The 22,173-nt window shown below is 36.8% G+C and overlaps 1 protein-coding gene and 1 pseudogene across 1 annotated transcript; both read left to right on the top strand.

Annotated features, from left to right (window-relative positions):
- Positions 1 to 22,173, top strand: part of LOC132031540 (uncharacterized) — a 115,774-nt pseudogene continuing 93,601 nt past the window's right edge.
- LOC132029539 (probable serine/threonine-protein kinase PBL12) lies at positions 12,589 to 15,289 on the top strand. The gene is made up of 5 exons (XM_059418791.1): positions 12,589 to 13,195; positions 13,342 to 13,477; positions 13,742 to 13,878; positions 14,040 to 14,163; positions 14,305 to 15,289. The coding sequence occupies exons 1-5, from the start codon at positions 12,812 to 12,814 to the stop codon at positions 14,850 to 14,852; spliced, it is 1,329 nt and encodes a 442-aa protein (XP_059274774.1). The 5' UTR covers positions 12,589 to 12,811; the 3' UTR covers positions 14,853 to 15,289.

Genomic DNA, 22,173 nt, shown 5'->3' with positions numbered 1-22,173 from the left:
ATGGCGAAGAAAGATGTGAAACCACGATTGATTAGATGGGTACTCTTGCTGTAAGAATTTGACTTCGAGGTGAAAGATCACAAGAGGTCTGAAAATCAGGTTGCAGATCATCTCTCATGGCTTGAAGAAGTTGGGAGACCGTCAAAAGAGCTAGTTATAGACGATGCATTCCCAAATGAGAGAGTTCTAGCGGTGTCGTCTGAGGTGGCACTATGGTATGCAGATATTGTTAATTTTTTGGTGACAGGTCTTATTCTAGATGAAATCAAGACATATCAGAAGAAGAAGTTCTTGAGGGAATCTTGTCAGTACTATTGGGATGAGCCGTACTTGTTCCGGACATATGCTAACAATATCATTAGGCGTTGTGTCCTCGAGTGGGAAGTGATGGATATTCTGAAGGCCTTCCATGACTCCCTTGTTAGGAGTCATCATAGTGGAAATCAGACTGCAGCTAAAGTGCTCGAGTGTGGGTATTACTGCCCAAGACTTTATCATGATGCAAACTTAATGGTGAAATCCTGTGATCAATGCCAATGTCAAGGGGTGATTTCTAAGAGGCATGAGATGCCTATGAATTATGTGATGGAAGCTGAACTCTTTGATGTTTGGAGTATCGACTTCATGGGGCCTTTTGTGAGTTCTGGTGGCATGAAATACATTCTGGTGGCTGTTGATTATGTCTCGAAGTGGGTAGAAGCAATGGCTTTACCCAATAATGAGGGGAAGAGTGTCATTAACTTTCTAAAAAAGAACAGCTCCAACCGATTTGGCACCCCACAAGCTCTTATTAGTGATGGCGGGACGCAATTCTATAACAGAACAATTACGGTACTACTTGCAAAGTATAGTGTTGATCATCGGGTAGCCACTCCATATCACCCTCAAACTAGTGGCCAGGTGGAAGTCTCCAATTGAGAGATAAAGAGCATCTTGTCCAAGACGGTCAATGTAAACAGAACCGACTAGGCTCGGAAACTTGATGATGCTCTTTGGGCGTATAGAACATCATTTAAAATGCCTAGGGACTTCCTCTTATAGGCTAGTTTTTGGCAAGGCGTGCCATCTGCCATTCGAACTTGAACAAAAAGCCTTGTGGGCACTAAAGAAGTTGAACATGGACTGGGAAGAAGCAACCAAGTTGAGGTTGTTTCGGATGAATGAGATGGATGAATTCCGGTACCATTCCTATGAAAGTACAGCCTTGTACAAGGAGAAGATGAAATACTATCATGATATCAAGATCCTCAAGCGGGACTTTTAGAAGGGTGATTCTGTCCTGCTGTATAACTCAAGGTTGAAGCTCTTTCCGGGTAAGTTGAAACCTAGATGGTCCGAACCTTTCGAATTGGTGAGTGTTTCACCTAATGGTTCAATGGAATTAAAGTCCAAAGATGGTACTCGGACATTTAGAGTGAATGGCCAGAGGGTGAAGCACTACCATTGGTGCATTGATGGAGATAGGATAGTTGACAGACATAGCTAAAGCATGGTTACGCTCCTAACACCATCCTACCGCGATGTTAAACCAGGCGCTTCTTGGGAGGCAACCCATGTTTACATTCTGCAAATTTTTATTTTTAGACTGTTTTGATGTTTTGTTGTTTTGTTGAGTGTAGGATTTACCAAGGTTGGGGATGACAGAAGTGGAGAAAACTGCAGAAAAAATCAAGAGCCAATCTGTGCCAGAATTTACGGCCCGTAAAAATTTTATGGACCGTAAATGGAAGCGTAGATTGAAGTAGCAAAAGATGGGTTCTTGTTCACGATTTACGCCAGAATCCACGGCTCATAAATTTTTAACAGACTGTAGATGGAAGCGTAGATTGTTGGAAAGAAAATGGGTGTCACTGTTCATGATTTACGCCGACACTTACGGACCGTCAAATTTATACGGTCCGTAAATGGAAGCGTAAACCAGGGATCGTCTGATTCAATCACTATTAGGATTTTACGCAAGAATTTACGGACCGTAAATGGAAGCGTAAAACTACACTTTCTCTAATGCCACGTCCTTTAATGACCCCAGGTAGGTGACCGTAGAATGGTCCGTAAACATTCTACGGTCCGTTAAAATCAAGCGTAAAAAATAGGCTTCTAATTGAGCAATGATGGCTAGGGTTTACAACCCATAACCGTCCAATAACCCCTCTATTACCCCACAATTACTCTCCCACTCAAATTAAAACATATCCCCTCTCTCACTTAATTACTCTCCTACTCAAACACAATCCCACAATTCTCTCCACCTTCCATTCCCATTACCTTACCATTACCACCCATTAACAAGTTTTCATCGCCATAAAAGAAATACATCATCAACCCAACATCACCCCGTACAATATCAGTAACAACGCACCCTTTGAACTGAGAGGGGATACTAGTTAATTTTTCATTTTTTTCTCTTTTGTTTCAACTGATCAACTAAGCATCCTTTAGGTATGTTGATTCTTTCATTCCCTATTTGTTACATGTTGTATTGTATAATGGTGAAGTTGACGAATACCTATTCGTTTTCCTATGAAATTGCTTGCAAATTTATGTATTTTCATCATATGGGGAATAAAACCATGAATTTAGTTAGGGTTGGGGATTTGGTTTGGTTGTGCATAACATTGGACTTATGGGGGACGAGAAATTGAAACCTCCATTGAGTCGGTGGGAATTTCGATTTTTGATTTCAAATTTGAAGTCACAATTCGTTATGCCCAGCAACTGTTCGATTAAATGCCCGAATGAGAAAAAAGTGTAAATCGGGGTGAAGTCTGAGTAACCCCAACATGAGATGAGTAAATAATGGATGTATGATGATATTTGCACAATGTGGCAATGAAGGAACTTAGTATTCGAACTTGCGATAAAAATTGAGCACTGTCATATAGAAAGGATTTTACGAGCAGATTGACAGACCGTAAAATTTCTACGGTCCGTTAATCTGTGTTGTAAAATGCTCTTCTATATGACAAACTCACTGTTCCTATTTTACGATGCAACTTACAGATCGTAACTTGTATCGTAAAATAGGTTCCCCTGGTCCTAAGTTTTTGTACCCCATTTATGGTGGGTTTTACGGACCATAAATTTAACCGTAAAATGCCATTGCTGTATAATGAATCACTGTTCCCAATATGCGGTAGCTTTTACGGACCTTAATCCTTTTATGGTCCGTATTTAATTTTTTTTTTACCTGTAATAATATATTTTTGTCTTTCCTTTATTGAGTGTATACACTAATTTGTACTCCATAAGTATGGCACCGAAGAACACAGGTAGAAGAGGTCGTGCCCAAGCCATATGTCAGGGTAGGGGACGAGGTCATCCACAAATCAGATCAAGACTTCGTGACCAGTCCCCTGGCCCCTCAAATGAAGTGGATCGCAACCCTCTAGCCACACTCTCGAGGCAGGAAAGAACAACCCGAACTTCGGCAACCCCCAGTCTAAAGAGGGGAATTCATTAAATAACACCAACTCTGATAGTAAAGAAGAGCAAACCTCTAGCTCTCCAGAACTGCAGACTCAAGAGGAGGCAAGCAATTGGGCACGGAGGTCGATTCTGAGAAAGCTGCGAGGCGAAATGAAAGTCAAATGAAGGAGAGGTCTGAGAATGCTGTTCAGTTTTTGGTGGAGGGGTCTAAAGAAATCTACAAAAAAGGGCTAGAGCCCAAGGAAGGAGGAAAGGGGTTCCGCCGGAGTATATATGAGGAAAGGCGGATCAGTTTCGTTAGGGTGGAACACTTTCCAAACATTCAGGCTGTGATTGATCACTATGGATGGGGTTTCCTTAGTCACCCACCTGGCATATACTGCCCAGCCATTGTGCGGGAGTTTTGTGCCAATTAAGCGGCAGTGCTAAGAAATCGGTACAAGCCAATCAACAGGCTAAGACAATAATACGTTTGCAGAAAGTAACGGGTAGGGGGTTGAGGATTGATATCTTTAGCAAGGCTATCAACCGTTATTACTTCGGGGAAAACTATGAACCGCCAGCAATTACTGATGAATTGGAGTAGATTGGGGGGAAACAGACCCGATTAATTGAATGAGTTACCATGGGTAGCTTCGGTGATTGCACAAGATACCCCCGGGTGGCGTACCAACTCCAGTGTGCCTATAAAAAAGGCAGATCTTTCGGTTGAGGCCAAGTTCTGGTAGAGCATTTTGATAAACAAAATCTTCCCTACTCAGGCCGACAATCAGCTTACCAATGACAGGGCGATTCTGGCGGCCTCTATTATGTATCGGTATGCAGTGGATATAGCGAAGTTGGTCGCAGATGAGATACGTATGCAGGTTACCCAGCCTGGGCTTTCTTTGGTATTCCCGTATCTGATTACGAGTATTTGCTTAAAGGCGGGAGTTCAGAGCTTCTCCTATTGGGACCACAAAAGTGAGGTGAAACATTCCTATAGCCTAACTAAGAGCAAGGATCCAGATGTAAAAGTTGCTTTGTTGGCAGCACGAGGTGGTGTAGCGGCACCAGCAAATGTGCAATTTCAGTCTGACCCACATGATGAGGAGGAGCCTATACTTGAGGAGACCCATAAGGACTTCGGGATTGCCACCATGGCAGCACTAGCTACCACAGATGTTCCAGAATCTTCATCGGGTCTAGCCGTCTTCGCAGCTCTAAAGACTTCTGCCGAGCCTACTACCACTACTGTTCCGATTGCTCGTAGGGTCACCCCCGTATCTACAACACTTCTAGGGGTGTCATTATTCTATTTAACTGGAAAAAATTCCACGACTCCTATGTGAAGACGGATAGAGCTGACAGGCAGGTTGCTAGCTTACTAGAGGAGTTGGAAAGGGTAATAGCACGAGCAGTTCGGAAGGAGATTGAGCCATTACAACATTCCATCACCGTCTCACATCGTCAGATTCATTCCCGAATTAATGGTATTAAGAGGCGGGTGCTCGAGTTAGAGAAGGTGCCATCCGTGGTTGATATGAAGACGGTGAAGAAAGATATTACGCAACTGAAGGACCAGGTCCTTGCGTTACAAGTAAAGAAGCGGGGAGTAATGGCAGACCCTCCTCAATCAACAATGCCAATAGATTTAGCGTCATTGGTGCCAATTGTGCGTCTGACGAGAGAGGATTCCCCTGTCCACGATAGAGGCAAGATGCCGAGATCGGTGGATGACAGTGAGGGATTAGATACAAGTGACTTGGACGAACGCTAAGTGAAGAGAGCCACACGACAGTTCCTTGTTGACTACCATTTCACGGGGGCATCCAACAGCATAACTCCCCCTGTCGAGCAGACGGTGCCAATACTGTGGTACCTGTGGAGGCGACTACTACTGTCTTCGAGGAGGACCCTCTCACACAGAGTTATTCAGAGCCTCCTAGCAGCACCACTGGCCTGACAATTGATCCAGCTCCTGCTCGTACTGATGAGGTGGCTACACCTCAGGATGATCAGCGCGCCTAGAGCACCTCAGGTAGTCCTAACCCTCTATTTTCCTTATTCACATTCCTTAGGAAAAATCAATTGCGGGGGGGGGGGGGGGGGGGGGGGAGTACTTGATTTCATTATAATGTATATATGTGTTTAGGAACCCCCTTGACTTTTCTTGCTAGAGTTCTTTTCCTGAGTGGTTTATTTTTGTTAAAACTGGCATGTTTAGGTTGTTGCTTAGATAGAATAGAGTAGTAATGACTTATATGTTAGTGATATTGAACTTATGGCATGTTTTGTATATTTGGTTTAAATTTGTGGACCCCTAGAATTTTGATATGTACTTAGAAATTGCTAGTGATTGACGTGATTGATTCGTTTTATGACATCATAGTTATTGGGGTATTATGGATGGTGAATGATCGCCATGAGGTTGTAATTGCATTAGCGAAAGAAATTCTTATACCATTGAGTGTGTGAGTTTGTAGTTGTGTTCATATGCTACATTTGCAACCTAGAACTTGCCCGGTTTGTTATGCTTGAAGTTTGACGATAGTTTGGTTGTTGAGATGATCTTAGGCTTTCTTTGTGTAAATGAGTCACTTTGCCTGATATGCCTTACCCGTTCATGTATATAATCTCTAGTCTTCCCCTTTGAGCCTTTGAACTTTTCCTTGACTAGTCGATAACAAACCTATACCCTTTTTTGAAATGATTCCAGCTTTGCACCCGTTCTCTCCATGACACTATAAGAGAAAAAGAGGCTAAAAGCCTAAGTTGGGGGTGAAAGATGTGTGAAAAAGAGGCCTAACGCCTAAGTTGGGGGTGGTGTGAGTTACATAGTTGAGGATCCGATGTGGTTGTCATATAGGTGTGTAAATACTTATTAAAAAAAAAAGAAAAAGAAATCAGAAAATCGTGGCAAAAAAAGATAGTTAAGATACATTAGTTTGCAAACCACATCGAAGTCAAAGAAGTAAAAAGAGGGATAAAAGAAAGGCAAGTAACGTAAAGAGAAGTGTAGTGTTCAAGGAGGGTGAGTCACTAATACCTAAATAGCTATCCTACCCATCCCTAAGCCTACATTATAAGCTGAGACAAAGTCCTAGTGTGATCACAATCAAACCGTCCGAAGTGAAGGCATTGAAAATAAGGGCAAGCATATGGCATTTGCATTTGTAGTGTATGAACTTCTTTGTGAGTGTGAGTGTTTTATCTTCTCCTTTGTCTTTGTCCCTGTTGTTTGTACATATGTGTGTGGGACATTCTTTGGCCTGTGTGAGGGCATAAGGATTGAAAAATGTGAAATGTGGAACAACCATCCAAGGCGGCATTGTCAGTTCATTGATATTTCCGATAAAGTGATGTCATAGATTGAATCTTCATTGTTAGTTCTAGCATTCTTGAGTTATATATTGTATCTTTGATCATGAAAACGAGGCGGTTAACTGTGAAAAACATGCATGCCTGTAGTTCGGAGTCAAAACCCTTGTAGACATTATTACTTTGTTGTATCTAAGTTTTAATTGAGTCGTTTGTGTTGTGTTACTTGCTTGAGGACAAGAAAAGACTTTAAGTTGGGGGTGTTGATATGCCGCGTAATTTCGGCACATTTGATGCTTATTGACGGCGAGTTTTACTTGTTTTTCAAGCAAGTTTGGGTCTTTTGATGTGTTTTGTCATGTTGTAGGTATTTAGTGTGTTTATGGCGAAAGTCGGTGAATTTAGTAAAAAGAGCAGAAAAAGATGTGCAAAAAGTGGAAGTAAGTAAAGATGGAATTTTACGGAGGAAAAAGACGGTCCGTATATTATTTACGGTCCGTCAATGTTGGCGTAAATCAGTTACGGAAACAACTGTAGGGAAGGAAGAATTGACGGCAGAAAAGTACGGACCGTAGAATATTTACGGTCCGTAAATTCCCACCGTAGATCAGCAATAGCGAGTCCAAGTCTGAAGACTGAATTCACGGTCAAGATATATGGATCGTAAAATATTTAGGGTTCGTAAATATTAGGCGTAGATTCTGAGAACAGGCATCCATTTTACGGACAAGAGCAAGAGATTTAAGGACCGTATAATATTTACGGTCCGTATAATGATCCGACGGGGGCAATTTTTCAACTTATTTTTCCCGACTTGGACCATTATAAATACTTGATGTAGGATTTTTTTAGGATGATTATTTATCAGATTTCAGTTATATTATTCTAGCATTGAATACTTTATAGTTTTTGAAGCTTTTGGAGAATAAGACAATTACAATTACTTTATCCTAATTCCAATCAATCGTAAACATTATGATTTCTAGTATCTTATGTTGCCCTTTCTCCAATATGAGTAGCTAAATCAATTACTAAGGTTGTGAACCCGAGGATGGGTGTTATGTGATTGATAATTGAAATTGATAAATGCATAATGGGTTGTTAGGGTTACTTATTCTTTGTTCTAGATTGTTAGTTGATGGTTGCAAACATTAACTTAAGCCATAAACCTTGTTTTATTTGGGAGGATAAATTAGGGTTTGGTAAGAATAAGTAACAAGAATTCGGGGCATTAACCCTCGTTTAATAGATTCACTTAGGGATAAGAGGAATTTATTTGGCACAAGATTAACCGTTCTTCATATACACTCTTTTATATTTAGGAAAATCATAAAGAGAGATAGTCCTTAACTATTGGGAAATATTAGAGATTCTATTAGAGGTTAAGTGTATTCTTATAACGATCTATTAGAAGTATATCAAGAATCAATACCCATAGCATACACTCTATCTAAAAGGGGACACTACCTTGGTTTCTTTAATCATATTCATTACAATCCAACACAATTAGTTAACAAACAACCAATTTTCTACAAAACCAACGGAATACGAAATTAGACTACAAGAAAGTACTATACGACTCTATTAACCTTCTCACACCATATTTCCTGTGGGATTTGATCGCAACCTAGTTGGGTTACTATATTTGACATCGTCGGCTTTACATCATTTAATAGGTGTAATTTGAGCGTATCAAGCGATATGAAGCTCGGTTGGTCATTTTCGGAAATAAAGGAGGAAGGAATTGATTACAATGAATCGTTTGCTCCGGTTGCTAAGGTAGTAACAGTTCGGACCTTCCTCGCAGTTGCAGCTACGCAAAATTGGGAGTTGCATCAAATGGATGTTCATAATGCCTTCTTGCACGTCGATCTTACGGAGGAATTTTATATGAAATTGCCGCCGGGATTTCGTGTTCCTGGTCCGGGCCAAGTATGTCAACTCCGAAAATCTTTGTATGGTTTGAAACAAGCCCCACGGTGCTGGGTTGCGAAATTGTCTAGGTTGTGAAATTGTCAAGTGCTTTGATGAAATATGGTTTCAAACAGTTATACTCGGATTATTTTCTCTTCACGATGCACCGGGCAGGTATGCAACTTAACGTCTTAGTCTATGTGAATGACTTGATTATCTCAGGCAACTATCATAGTGCCATTGAATGATTCAAAGACTACCTACTGCATGTTTTCACATGAAGGATTTGGGCCCTCTGAAGTACTTTCTGGGAGTTGAAGTTGTACGTGGACCAACTGGGTTATTTCTTTGTCAACAAAAATATGCCTCGGATATAATCTCTGAGTCCGGTTTACTGGGAGCTAAAACAATCAATACTCCTATAAAACAGAATCACAGTTTGGTGTTGGCCAAAGGATACTAATATACCTCAGTTTTACGAGACCTGAGTTGTCGATTGCGTGCATGTTCTGTCCCAGTTAAAACTCCCTACTTAAAACAACTTTAGGACTCGAATCGAGACCTTTAATTAAAGATGGAGGGATATTTATCATCCACCATGACCTTTAATATTACATGTTTATTTATCATTCATGCATCTAATATGACCGATAAATAATTATCCATTTATTAATTTCGATCAAATTCTTCAAGCCGGAAGAGCTCTCCGTAACAATCAGTCATTTTCTTTTTCTTTTTTAAAACCAACAAGTTATATTAATAAATGTTTGCTGAATTTGCATGTGGGAAATAAGGTGGTTGCGAAGATTATAGCTGTTTACCTCTTAATTTTTGACAATTTGGCACTTGTTAGTTGGTCGCTTTGTTTTTTCTTTAATAAATTTAACTTGGTCCCTCTGTGATTGACACACAGCTTAATTTCATTGGGCAATTTGCACGATTTTCCTTATTAGGGGGTGGTCTTAAATTTTTGGCCCTCAAATTGCTGGGCTTTAATTTTTGTCCTTCATCTAAAATATCTCGAGATTTTGGGTTCGAACAGTCAAAAAATAAATAATTCATAAGGCAGAGTTTCGTAGCAAAATTAGGCTTATTCGGGCAAAAGTTAGGCCTTAGAATTCCGGCAGAGTAATAGAAAAAAAATTCTGCCTTGTAAAATTTCGCAAGACAAACTTTTGCCTTAAGGATTAACTTAAATTCTGCCTTATAAGGCATAACTAAATACCGCCTTAAGGCAAATTTTGCCTTATAAGGCAGAATTTTCGCGAATCCTTGTATTTTTTTTTTTTCAATTGAGCGGGAATTCGAACCTAGAACCTGAAGATATTTTCGATTACTTTTTTAAGCGAAGGGTAAAAATTAAAGACTAGCAATTTGAGGGGCAAAAAAGTTAAAAGAACAGCGCCTTTAAAGGGCGATCCGCGGAAAAAATGATTTCATTAAGCCTGTTTGATTACCTCTTGACAAATTCACCAAATGTCCTAATTGTATTCATAAATATCCCTCTTCTATTCCTTTTCTGCTGACGTGCATTTTTCTCTTTACTGGCTAAACTAAAAGGAAAAGGGGCGGGGGACTCTATATTTCACCATAGTATTAACAGTATTGAAGTCGACATACGAAAATGAGTATTTCAAAATTAGACCTGCTACCGTTTGGCCATAAATAATATATTAACTATTATAAATACTGAGGTTAAGTATTTGCAAATGTTGATTTGGCTGTCAGTATTTGTAACTATTGAATTTCAATTTTTGAAATATTGATAAAAAAATCGAGTCGAGGAGTATTTCAAGTGAAATAGAAATTTTGTTACCTCACAATTTTTAATTTTTTTTTTTTCAAGTGAAGACGTGTTAATGTCCAAAGATAAAATTACTTCAATTTCAACTAAATATTGTCCAGACGCCTACATATACTGCAAATTTTGTTACACAAACTGATTGAAACATTTGTATAAAAATTCCAAATCAGCTGGAATGACGCGCAAATCAATTGGCATGGTACAAATAAGGGAAAGAAGGAAGAAAAAAGAAAAGAAAAAAAAGGAGAGAAAAATAAGAAGGTGGAAAAATATTTCCTAAGACATGCCTGCCATTAGATTTGCACCCTTGGGCGATAAGGATAAAGACTTGTTTATGGACTTTTTATTATTTAATTATTTTGGTTAATGCATCTTGAATGAATTGGTAGCATGCCGAGCTTTTGGAGCCATCATTAATCTAATGATTGGAACCATCAGAAATTGTAGTACCATAATAGAGTTGACATTCAACTAGAGAACAATTTGTTGAAGCAACCAAAAAGATTTGGTAAGGAGATTTTGATATTTTGGTAGGGTTTCATTCTTCAATTACAACTAAGGGTAGCTTTTAGTTTTTTAGTTCAGCCAACAAATGGGGGGTCAGGTTCTAGAAGTATTCTGCTATCATTTTTCTAATTTTCTAAATACGTTATTAACATACACCTTTGACATCAAGGGCAAACCTATCATATATCAAAAAATGTTATCATCAATGTGACTGGTGAGATATAATTTATATATAATATTTTCTTTTCCTTCGCAGGGATTATTCAAGAAATAGTTAAAGATTGCTAACAATTCTTAAACGAAAAGACAAAATGGGAAAAGAAACAAAATGGAAAGACTTATAGAATATAATGTATTGTGAATCAGCTCTTAGAAGCAAGAAAAACACTTGTCCAACGTGATTTGAAAAGAGTATCGTAGTTTTCATGTGGTATATTAATTTGAAAGCTTTTCTTCACAATAATTTCTCTCGATGCGTGTAAAAGACAAGTGAGAGCTCTCTTCAAGTCTTCATAAATAGTAATACTACTATCTTTTGTCTTTTATCTCTTTTACCTATTATTAAAATAAGAGAGTAGGGGTCGTTTGGTAGCTAGTTAGGAGGCAAGTTACTCATATATTAAATTCTGCATCAGCAATAGTACCACGTTTGGTAGCTGATTGGGATGCAAGTTATTCATGTATAAAATTAATACCGTGTTTGGTTTGTACTTTAGAAACCTGCATAACTAATACATGTACTATAAGTTATGACGAAATTTATACATTATTTTCTATAGTATAGAAGGTGGAATAACTAATATACATGAATAACTAAATAGTGCATAACTAATCTCTGCATAAAATAATACATAAATTTTCTCATAACTATTCCATGCATTACTAATACATGCATAGCACGAAAGGTCCAAGATCTACTTTGTGAATGCAAAGGAAGTCTCCAAATTCTACTTTGAGAATGCAAAGGAAGTCAACTTCCTAATAGGAATCAATCTGCCAAGCATGACAATAGTGTTCAATTTTCGTAACTCCAATTCCTAAAAGAATATCTTGTAACCTATGCCTATTTGAAAAGTATCGATTAATTCTGATTCTCGTTATGAATGTAAAATTTTAATTACCATGTTACTTAGTGAAGGAACATAAAGTGTACAATAACATAAAATAGCCATAATGCATGGACAGATTGCAAGAATAACCAAATGAAGAATCAAACATCTTAATTTCATTTTGGGAAATGCATGTATTCGTCTACAAAATGACACATTATGTCAAACTCGTAATTTTCCGAAAAGCAGAGAACAAGAGAAATATTATTATAAAAGCAAGAAGGGGCAGTTGAGAGGACAAAATCCGCCTTTGGAAGATATCCAAGAGATTTGGCATTATACTAGAAAATTAAATAATTTAAGTACCTAGCACCCTTGACAGCAAAGTATGAAGAAGTTTTCGAACGTAAAGCAAAAAACTGTAGCCTTCCACATGTATTAAGGAAAAAAGAAAAACCACAACAAACTATTATTAATCATGCCTTTAAAGTCAAATAGGTGGACAAGTCTGTTGCAGTTGTTAACTAATATAGAGACTAAAAACTCTTTTCAAGTTTTAGAATTTCTGAAATGTTTCCAAGTACATTTGATTAAATGTATACTTTAATAGATATTTATTTATTACACGTTTACATGGAATAATTGAAGAAACGGTAGGCAATGAGGCATCAATCTATATCAAAGTTCTCTGTACATTAATAGGAGTAGTTGGTGATTGATAAGTTAGTTATAAGCTTGAAGAACTCTTCCCACAAGAAAGCTCACTTCTTAACTAAAAGTCCCATTCCTCTTCTAATTATTTGGTGGAAAAATGACTCTTGAAAAGCTAAGTTGGAAATCAATCATCCCATGTTGTTACAAAGTAGATGATGAATTTGTAGGATCCAAGAAAAAGATCACAAAAAAAAGTTCATTCCATAGGCTTACCCTTTTGGACTTTGATGATCCAAGTTCACCATTATCTGCTGATGAACTCTCCAATTCATTCATTGGGTCAAGCCTTATCAACTTTACATATACTGATCTCAGAGAGGTCACACACCATTTTTCATCTGCTAATTTTCTCGGTGAAGGAGGATTTGGACCTGTGTACAAGGGATTCGTCGATGACAAGTTTAGGCCAGGACTAAAAGCTCAGGTTGTGGCTGTTAAGGTGCTGGACACAGATGGTCTACAAGGCCACAAGGAATGGCTGGTGAGTTATTTTCCATTATTTTTGTGCGCGTGTTAAAGGTTTTATGAATTTGAGCGACAATTCATATAGCCACAATTTGATTAGGATTGAAGCGTAATTGTTATTGTTGTCGTTATATGCTAAGTGGATATGAATTTTTCATGTAGACGGAGATAATATTCCTGGGGCAACTGAGGCATCCACATCTGGTAAAATTGATTGGATACTGCTGGGAGGATGATAATAGACTCTTAGTCTATGAATTCTTGCCAAGAAGAAGCTTGGAGAATCAACTCTTTGGAAGTAAGTTGCCACATTCTTTTCTCAATGTTAATCATAGTGCTATCGCGAAATTAGATATACATGCTATATAAATGGCTGAATCATATCATAGTATCCAGAGGATCAAGGTCTAGAAATTGATTAATCCTGTTTTTCACATCATCAAACGTCGTATAACCAAACAAAATTCGAAGTACCAGTATATGTTTTTTAGCACTCAAAGAACCTGAAACCAAGGTGTCTTGATTTATAGTCGATCATGTTTGTATTTGTGGGAATATGCAGAGTTTTCAATCACATTATCGTGGTCAACAAGGATGAAGATAGCATTGGGAGCAGCAAAAGGTCTCGCATTCCTCCATGAAGGCGACAAACCAGTCATATACAGGGATTTTAAGGCATCAAACATCTTAATAGATTCAGTAAGCTACTCCTTCCACCTCTCTTCCTTTTTTCCCATCATGTTCTATTTTTAATTTGTTCGCTATAAATTGTATTCTACGTTTAAATACTTCGGATAGTATTTTTAAAAATGGAAAAACAAAGACAGAGAGATAATGACTCTTGATCATCTATGTTGTAGGATTACACTGCTAAACTTTCTGATTTTGGACTAGCAAAGGATGGACCAGAAGGGGATGATACACATGTATCCACACGGATAATGGGTACACATGGCTATGCAGCCCCTGAATACATCATGACAGGTAAACTAACTCTTATAAATTGAATATTTGGTTCAATGGAAAAATGATATAAGCACTTCTAGAATTGGAAAAATTGATAATTGAGACTTTTCTAGTCCAACTTGTGATTAGCTAATTCATTGTCAATGGCATCATTTCCAGGTCATTTGACGACAATGAGTGATGTATACAGCTTTGGGGTAGTTCTGTTGGAACTGCTGACTGGTAAAAGGTCTTTGGATAAATCAAGAAGAGAAGGACAGCAAAATTTAGTTGAATGGTTAAGGCCTTATCTAAGAGATCCAAAGAGAATTGCTCGTGTGATGGACCGAAGACTTGAAGATCAATACCCTATCAAAGGGGCACAAACTGCAGCATTAGTGGCATACAGATGCTTGAGTCATTACCCAAAACCTAGGCCTACAATGGATGATGTTGTCAAGATTCTCGAGACTCTTCAGGAAGAAAACAACAACACGGATTCTTCAATCAGTGATCCAATGATATCGATGATACCGAATAGTGATTTTAGCAGTGGAAGTGAGAAAAATGGGGAAAAAGAGGATGCTGCAGCACCAGAAAGGAACAGGAAAAACAGAAATGAAAAGCACTTGAATGGGAAAAATCAAGGTTATGGATGGAGACATCGAATCAATAGACAGAGAATGGTGGCATCTTACTCAGATACTGCTCTTTATCGAAGGCATTGAGATGGCAAGGATTGCTTCCTCAAGCATTGCAGTGAAGAATATAAGTAATTGCACTTCACTAGCTATAGAACTTTTACACTACAGCAAGAATGATAATAATTCAGAAAATACTATTTGTGCATAAAGGTGGAATCATTCCAGAAATACATAGTAGTAATGCAGTAAGCAGTATATAGAAGGCATAAGCAGCAAACTGCTTCTACTTTACTGTTAAGACACCTAATTTAAGGTATAGGATTGTTACGTTCCTCATTTCTTCAGTTGTTAGACATGGAATGGAAAAAGAAAACAAGACTAAGCCAATTCTATTTGTAAAGTTTGAAATCATGCAATTTCATACCTGGAATTGTTAGGTACTTAACACTAAGAGTGTGACCTAGCGAAAGTCGGTGAAACAATAGGAGATAAGGGTTAATGAAAGGTGATTTCTTTCTATCTACCTAATTTTACATATGTTGGTGGGAGGTACATGACTAGCACGTACTAATGGAGTAATCGTGGTGTGTACAATTTTGCTCAGACACTATATTACTCCCTTTGATCCATAATAAGTGTCTTTTTAACATTTTTATTTTAGTTCAAGATAAGTGTTCTTTTACATAATCAAGAATGTAGTAATATTTTCTTTCAAATTTATCCCTATTTAAATAAGTGAGTGCTCATATAATCAAGAGAGTATAACAAATATGTACCATTTAATTAAGGATAAGTTAGTCAAAATATCTACTAATTATCTAGGAGTTAGTATTTTTGAAGGGTGCCAAAGGCCAAAAGAGACACTTATTAAGGAGCGGAGGGAATATAAAAAAGTTATGGGCATTTAACAAATGGAGAGGGCCTTTCTTTGTTCAAGTGGAGTCGGTCAGAATTTCAACACTAAAAGAAGAGAAGCAATAACGTGATGGCATCAGTCTGAAAAATAGAACAATCAGCTTCAAATAATCTATTCATTGAAAAGCATAGATCATATAAATCGTCGTTTACAAATTTCCATTTGTACACTAATAATAATAGTATATAAATTCAGATCTTTTCTGTTGATTGAAAGGAACGCTTCTCCTTCCTCCCAATTCCCATCCAAAAACAGACCTTCGATTTTTTGTAAAGTTACAGACAAGTTGGTTGGCCCACGAAAAGACCATAGCCCCAACAAGTACGTAAGAATTGTAGATGTGTGGCTTTATGAGGGGTCCAACAATGGACATGATAGGTAAAATTAGACCATTAAATATGAGAGTTTTACATCACACGAAGATTTAGGAACACTAATTACATTGTTTATAACTTCTTTCGGATAATTATCTGGAAAGGGAGCCTTGGAGAAATGGGAAAGTTGTCTCCGAATGACCTATAAGTCACGCATTCGAGTCATGAAAACATTCATTAATGCTTGCATTAGGGTATGGGTAATGACGAGTTGTCCTCCAAATTGGCCGACCTATTCATGTGTTTGAGCTGTGGAAGCATTCATTAATGTTTGCATTAGGGTAGAATGACTACATTACAACTCTTGGGGTGCGGCTCTTCCCCGGATCCTACTAACGCGGGATGCTTTGTGCACCACACTACCCACTTTTAGATAATTAGCCAACTTAACAATGCTCCAAAATCCTTCATTTTCTTGTTTCAAATTAATCATAGGAGCATTTGCTCTTGATTCTCTGTTCCTAAGACATACTCGTGATGGGCTCGAGTTTAAGAAATAAATTGAAATATATGGTATAAAATAAGTCATAGATGTTTGTATGACTTTAAATCATTTCATTATGGACAAAATGGAAAGTTTAAAGTCAATTTGTTACTAAATATAGAAATATGTCATTCTTTTAGAACGAACAAGAAGAAAAAAAGTACTGTCAAACCTCTCTATAACAAAGATCCTCATATATCACACCTCTCTTCCATCGCTGGTCCAATACATTAGATATTAACTTCTTCCTGGAATTATGATACTTATTTTAGATCTTTCTTCCTTGCTCTCTGTCATAAATGGTCGTTCAAAAACTTCAGAATGATATCCTAGGGTGAACTTTTAGGCCTTTATAGGTTAGGGTTCAAACCCTCTGTTTTTCAAAACTAACCCTTTAAAATTTTCCAAAAGAATGGCATAATTGGTAGTATTTTCTCTATCCTAATTTATGTGATACACTTTCTCTTTTAGGCCTCATTTGTTTTCATTAAGATTAAGACGTCTGAATCTTAATGCACATCTGAATGATTAAGATGTTATCTTTAGGTTTGAACACTGAATGATTAAGACTGTTTGTTTTTCAATATCTGAACGTGCATAATGTATTTATTTAAACATAATAAATATACAATTCAAATTAAAAAGTAACTAAATAGTAGAAAATAAAAATAAAAATTTAATAAAAATATATTATTTGATTAAAAAAAAAATATTTATGTTCACTAGTCATGGTGGAGATGTTTGTAGTCTTGGTGGGTGGTGGGTGGTGAGTGGGGGTGGAGGGGTGAGTGGGTGGTTGGGGTGATGGGCGGAGGTAGTGAGGGCGGGGTTGGTGGTGGGGTTAGCGGGGAGTGAGTGTGGGGTTGGTGGGGAGTAGTGGGGAGTGGGGGTGGGTGGTATGTAGGGGTTGATGGTGGGGAGTAGGGGTTGGTGGTGTGGGGTAGGGATTGGTGGTGGGGAGTAGGGGTTGGTGGTGTGGGGTAGGGATTGGTGGTGGGGAGTGGGGGTGGGTGGTGAGGGGTGAGATTGAGGTTGGTGGTGGGGTAGGGTTAGTAGGGAGTGGGGGTTGGAGTGAAGGGTGGGTGGGTAGTGGGGTGGGGTGGGAGTGGAGAGTATGTGGGGGTGGGGTTGACGTGGAGGGTTGAGGTTGGGGTTGGAGCTTGTGATAAAAAAGTTTCATACAAAACTACCTCTTAATGATATTAAGACTTGGTTCAAGATCTTAATGATTAAGACCCAATAAGTGCTTAGATCTTAATGCAAACAAATGCACTCAATGGCTTAAGATCTGAATCATTCGGATTCAGACTTCCAATAAGTGCAAACAAATGAGGCCTTAGTCTTTCTTAAAGAGAATAATATATTTCTACATTTAGAAATAATTTAACTTAAACTTCCCCTTTTGCCCTTAATGAAATAATTTACAACCATACAAATATTTATGACTTGTTTTAGGCCACAAGTTTCAAAAGTCCTCCTTTCTTTTTAAAACTCTGTATCAAGTCAAATTATATCACATAAATTGAGACGGAGGAATTACCTTCTATTTCTTGCACATTTTGGCGCCTAAGTCACACAATTGTGTGGAAATTATAGCAATTGCGCTATTCACTCTGCCTATGCTGTATTTCAACTTTTGAGGGTATTTGAAGAGCAAAATCTAATCTCTATTTGCTTTCGAAACTGTATTGCAACTTCAACTAGAAATAAAAATAATAGAAGTAATTCACAGGTAATATCATCTTTCTCACCTCATTAGAAATCTTAAAATAGATCAAATGACGCAATTATGAATAAATATTTACATACCCATCAAACATCCATGTTATAAATAATTTGTTTGACAAATAACTTCATTTATGGTGTGATCAGTGATGCACACTCGCTCGTCTCCACGAGCATGCATCCACGTGTAGATACACATTTGATAATATTTTAGAGAAAATAACAAAACGATCCTTTACGTTTAAGGATGGCTTAAATAGTATTCTAAATTTACTCCTGAGCGTTTTGATCCTTTAAGATTTTCATATGTGAATTGTAAAAGAAGGTTTAACCAGTAATATCAGGAAACAACAACAACAACAACAACAACAACAACAACAACAACATACTCAGTGAAATCCCACAAAGTAGGTTCCCGTCAAATTTCAGAAAATACAATATCAAAAATAGCACCAAACACCAGAAATTAGATGAAAACAGAAGAAATTACACTTCAAATAATTGCACCAAACACCAAATATAAATAAAAAAAAAAATAGAAGAAATTATAAAAAACTACATCTTCAAATGTAAGTATCGTTAATTTTTTTCTTCATAATTCTTGTTAAATATAACAACAAGAGTTTGTTAAATATTTATCTGAGACTAAAAGTACTCACTTATGACACATTTAGATGATCAAAATTGTTCAACAATATATTTAAAGGACTATTAGACCTACTTCCAAACATTTTTGTCAGTTTCTTCATTTTATAGCACAACATTTAAGAAAATGCCTTAAGAAAGTTTATGCCTCAATATACCTCAATCTCTGTCTTAGTCAAATTCTCAACGACGAGCTAATTCAACCAATGTATATTAACATAATCAGTTTCTATCAAATCTTGTTCATCATGTTAACAAGACCCCCTTAGGGTTCACATATTGCCTTCAAACCATCCAAACACCCATTCCCTCATAAACATGAAAATTCAACCCAATAAATTCAATTCTTATCATTCATCAAGCAATTGGAGCCGTTAGAATTATAAACAACTCATTTATTAACCTCAATCCACCATTTCTCTTCTTCACAAGACCCACTAATTGTATCAATATTTGTTTCTAAGCTTACTTCAACACGTTGTTAAACTCACAATTTCTATCCGTAAATATGATCAATAAGTTAATTTTCCACATTAGACATAAAGCTAGAGTTGTGGGATTATTTCTTGAATCGAACCATAGAAATTCCAATCTTATAAGAATTTTGAAACTATGATGAAATATGAAGAAATTCAATCTTTTTGAATGTTAAGTCTTGCATTAATTTAGTGGAATCTACTTAAAACATCATTTAAACATACTTTGTGAATGTATTCAGTGTCTTTGTTGTTAGTATTGATCTTTTTATTTAATGCAAAGAATAAAAACATCTTGTTACTCTCCACAATTAATCGTGGTAACATATATCTAAATCATAAGTATATGAGGAGTGGAAGAATTAAGTTACTTTTCATAAATAGTTCACATTCATTCATATGACAGTTTCTTAAATTTGTAACTTCGTTAATGAAAAGATATTAGCTTTTCAAAAGACTTGAAGTTACTTGTCTTTATGACAATTTTGTCATTAAAGCAAGAATAACGTCATCAACCCCTTTTGGCTTCTTACGCTTTTTTGATGAATGAAAACATAGATGATATGGCTATTTAAGGAGCATCATTTGTGAACTAAAGAAACATCAATTATCTCATTATCCCAAATACTCTCTCCTTCCTAGGCTTTTTTCCTTCGTGATTTTTGGGCAATTATATTTGTGTAACTCCAAACTTCCAGCAACGAGTGCACGAGTTTGGAAGAGTTGTAGAACCTTGGAAAGTGACCGACCTTAATGATTTGCACCGGAGTCGGGCCAAAATCGTTTTCAAAAGTAGTGGCTTGCCACGACGTAGCGATTTAATCCGATAAGTTGATTCTATTCTTTTGTTCATTTTTTCTGATTGATATTGTTAATGTTTCCAACAATTTGAAAGCGATTTCTTTAATACAATATTGATCAATAGCTTTGAAGAAAACTCTTCCCCATTTATCAAAGCTTGAGCCTTTCGATGGAAATAATTATTAAACAATGATCTCAATAAACTTTTTTGAACTATAGAAGTTTATTATGCGTGTTAATGAACATTCTACTCTAGATTGACTTTTGATTCATAGAACGATCAACTTAAAGAAGAAAGTTGCATTATTTGCCTTGGTTCCTTTTTCGTTCCCTGATTTTAATTTATGTAAATTTTAAAGAAAATAGAGATGATGACTATCATCACCGAGCAGCCTAGGTTTGGTTTATAATTGTACAAGGGAAACAAAAGCTCATTCGACACCATCAACTTATTTTAGATGGTGAATTTGTGATGCAAAATGGCGGTATTTACATAATTTAATAATCAACCAATGATTATGTTAAAGGGAAAACATTATCTTCGTCAAATAACTGCACTTTTGGAGACATGCTAATTACAACAGTAATAGAGATGATGCAACGAGGCTAGCTATGGGATGGAGAAAGATTTGAATCGACATGTTAGTTCTTATTTAAAAGAGAACTAATGCAAAAGCTGGATGATGAATCTTGCATTTGATATACATGAAGAAAACCGAGACAACAATAATATTTTCCGAGAATGAAATTGTCATATTTCAACAGGAAGACAAACACAACTTCAAGGTGCAAGAAAAGAAAGTGCAAAAATCAGGTTCTATTTTCTTACAACTTCACTCTTATTTATTTATTTATGAATCTATCCTTGTGTTTCTTATGTAATACTAGATATATCAGTGTTGGGGCAGATGATCAATTTTTATGATGATCTTAAAATGCATACTAAGTGTTGGACTAACATATATGATATGCTTGTGATGATTTGCGATCTCATAATATTTTTTCTTAATGTAAATATGTTTCTAGTAAGATCATGTGGAGTTTAATTCTAATTTGTGGAATTATATGAATTATTTAAATCGAGAGGATCATATCTACACTTGAAAGTTGTTATACAATTTTTTGACTGTGTGAATAAATGATATTTACATTTAAATATCACCTTAAGGTTATTGAACCTTTAGGATAATTTTAATGTCTCTTGTGAAGTATGTTTAATAACTGAAAATGTGAATTTCTCTAGACTTTAAGAGATCATTAATAATGAAAGTACTTTCAATTCTGTTTATATAGTCGAGTCTATTGATTTGTGGGAGGGTAGGTCATGTTAATATTGCTTCTATTAAAAGACAAAGAAATATAGACTTAATTCCTGCTCTAAATGTTGATGAGTTTTCTAAGCTTCTGTAGAAGCAAAATATGGAAAAGAACCTTTAAGACTGTCACTAGTTAATAAAATAAAATTGCTTGAACTATTGCATCTAGACTTAGCTTATTTCAAGAACACAGTTAGTAGAGGTGGGAAGAAATATTACATCTCTTTTGTGGATGACTATTCTAGATACACTAAAGCATATCTCTTTAGATCTAAGGATGAAGCTGAAAGTATGTTCTTGAACATAAAGCAAAAGTGAAAAACCAATTAGATAGAAAAATTAAAATACTTCGATCTGACAAAGGTGGTGAATAAATTACTAGTACTCTAGAGTTGCGAGAAAAAAATATTATTATACATGAGGTTAGTGCTCCCTGTACTCTCCAATAGTGTAGTCGGATGGAATAATCGAACCCCTGAGAAAATGATGAAATCAATGCATTTAAATTCGGGTTTATTTGACATCATGTGGGGGAAATGTCACGACTCCACCGGAGGGCCATGACGGGCACCCGGAGCTAACCCACCGGGCACCTCTCATCACATATTCACATTCATGTCCAGGTGAGCCACATGGCTTATCAACAACTCTGTACCTCAATAATACCA

Source organism: Lycium ferocissimum, chromosome 9, assembly GCF_029784015.1.
Source record: "Lycium ferocissimum isolate CSIRO_LF1 chromosome 9, AGI_CSIRO_Lferr_CH_V1, whole genome shotgun sequence".
Lineage (NCBI taxonomy): Eukaryota > Viridiplantae > Streptophyta > Magnoliopsida > Solanales > Solanaceae > Lycium > Lycium ferocissimum.
Note: the sequence above shows the minus strand (reverse complement) of the source record. Positions and strands in the feature narration are given on the sequence as shown.

Coding starts and splice junctions, on each gene's coding strand:
- LOC132029539 (XM_059418791.1), top strand. CDS start 12,812: ATGACTCTTGAAAAGCTAAGTTGGAAATCAATCATCCCATGTTGTTAC. Junction 13,879..14,039: donor CAAACATCTTAATAGATTCA/GTAAGCTACTCC, acceptor TCTATGTTGTAG/GATTACACTGCTAAACTTTC. Junction 14,164..14,304: donor CCCTGAATACATCATGACAG/GTAAACTAACTC, acceptor CATCATTTCCAG/GTCATTTGACGACAATGAGT.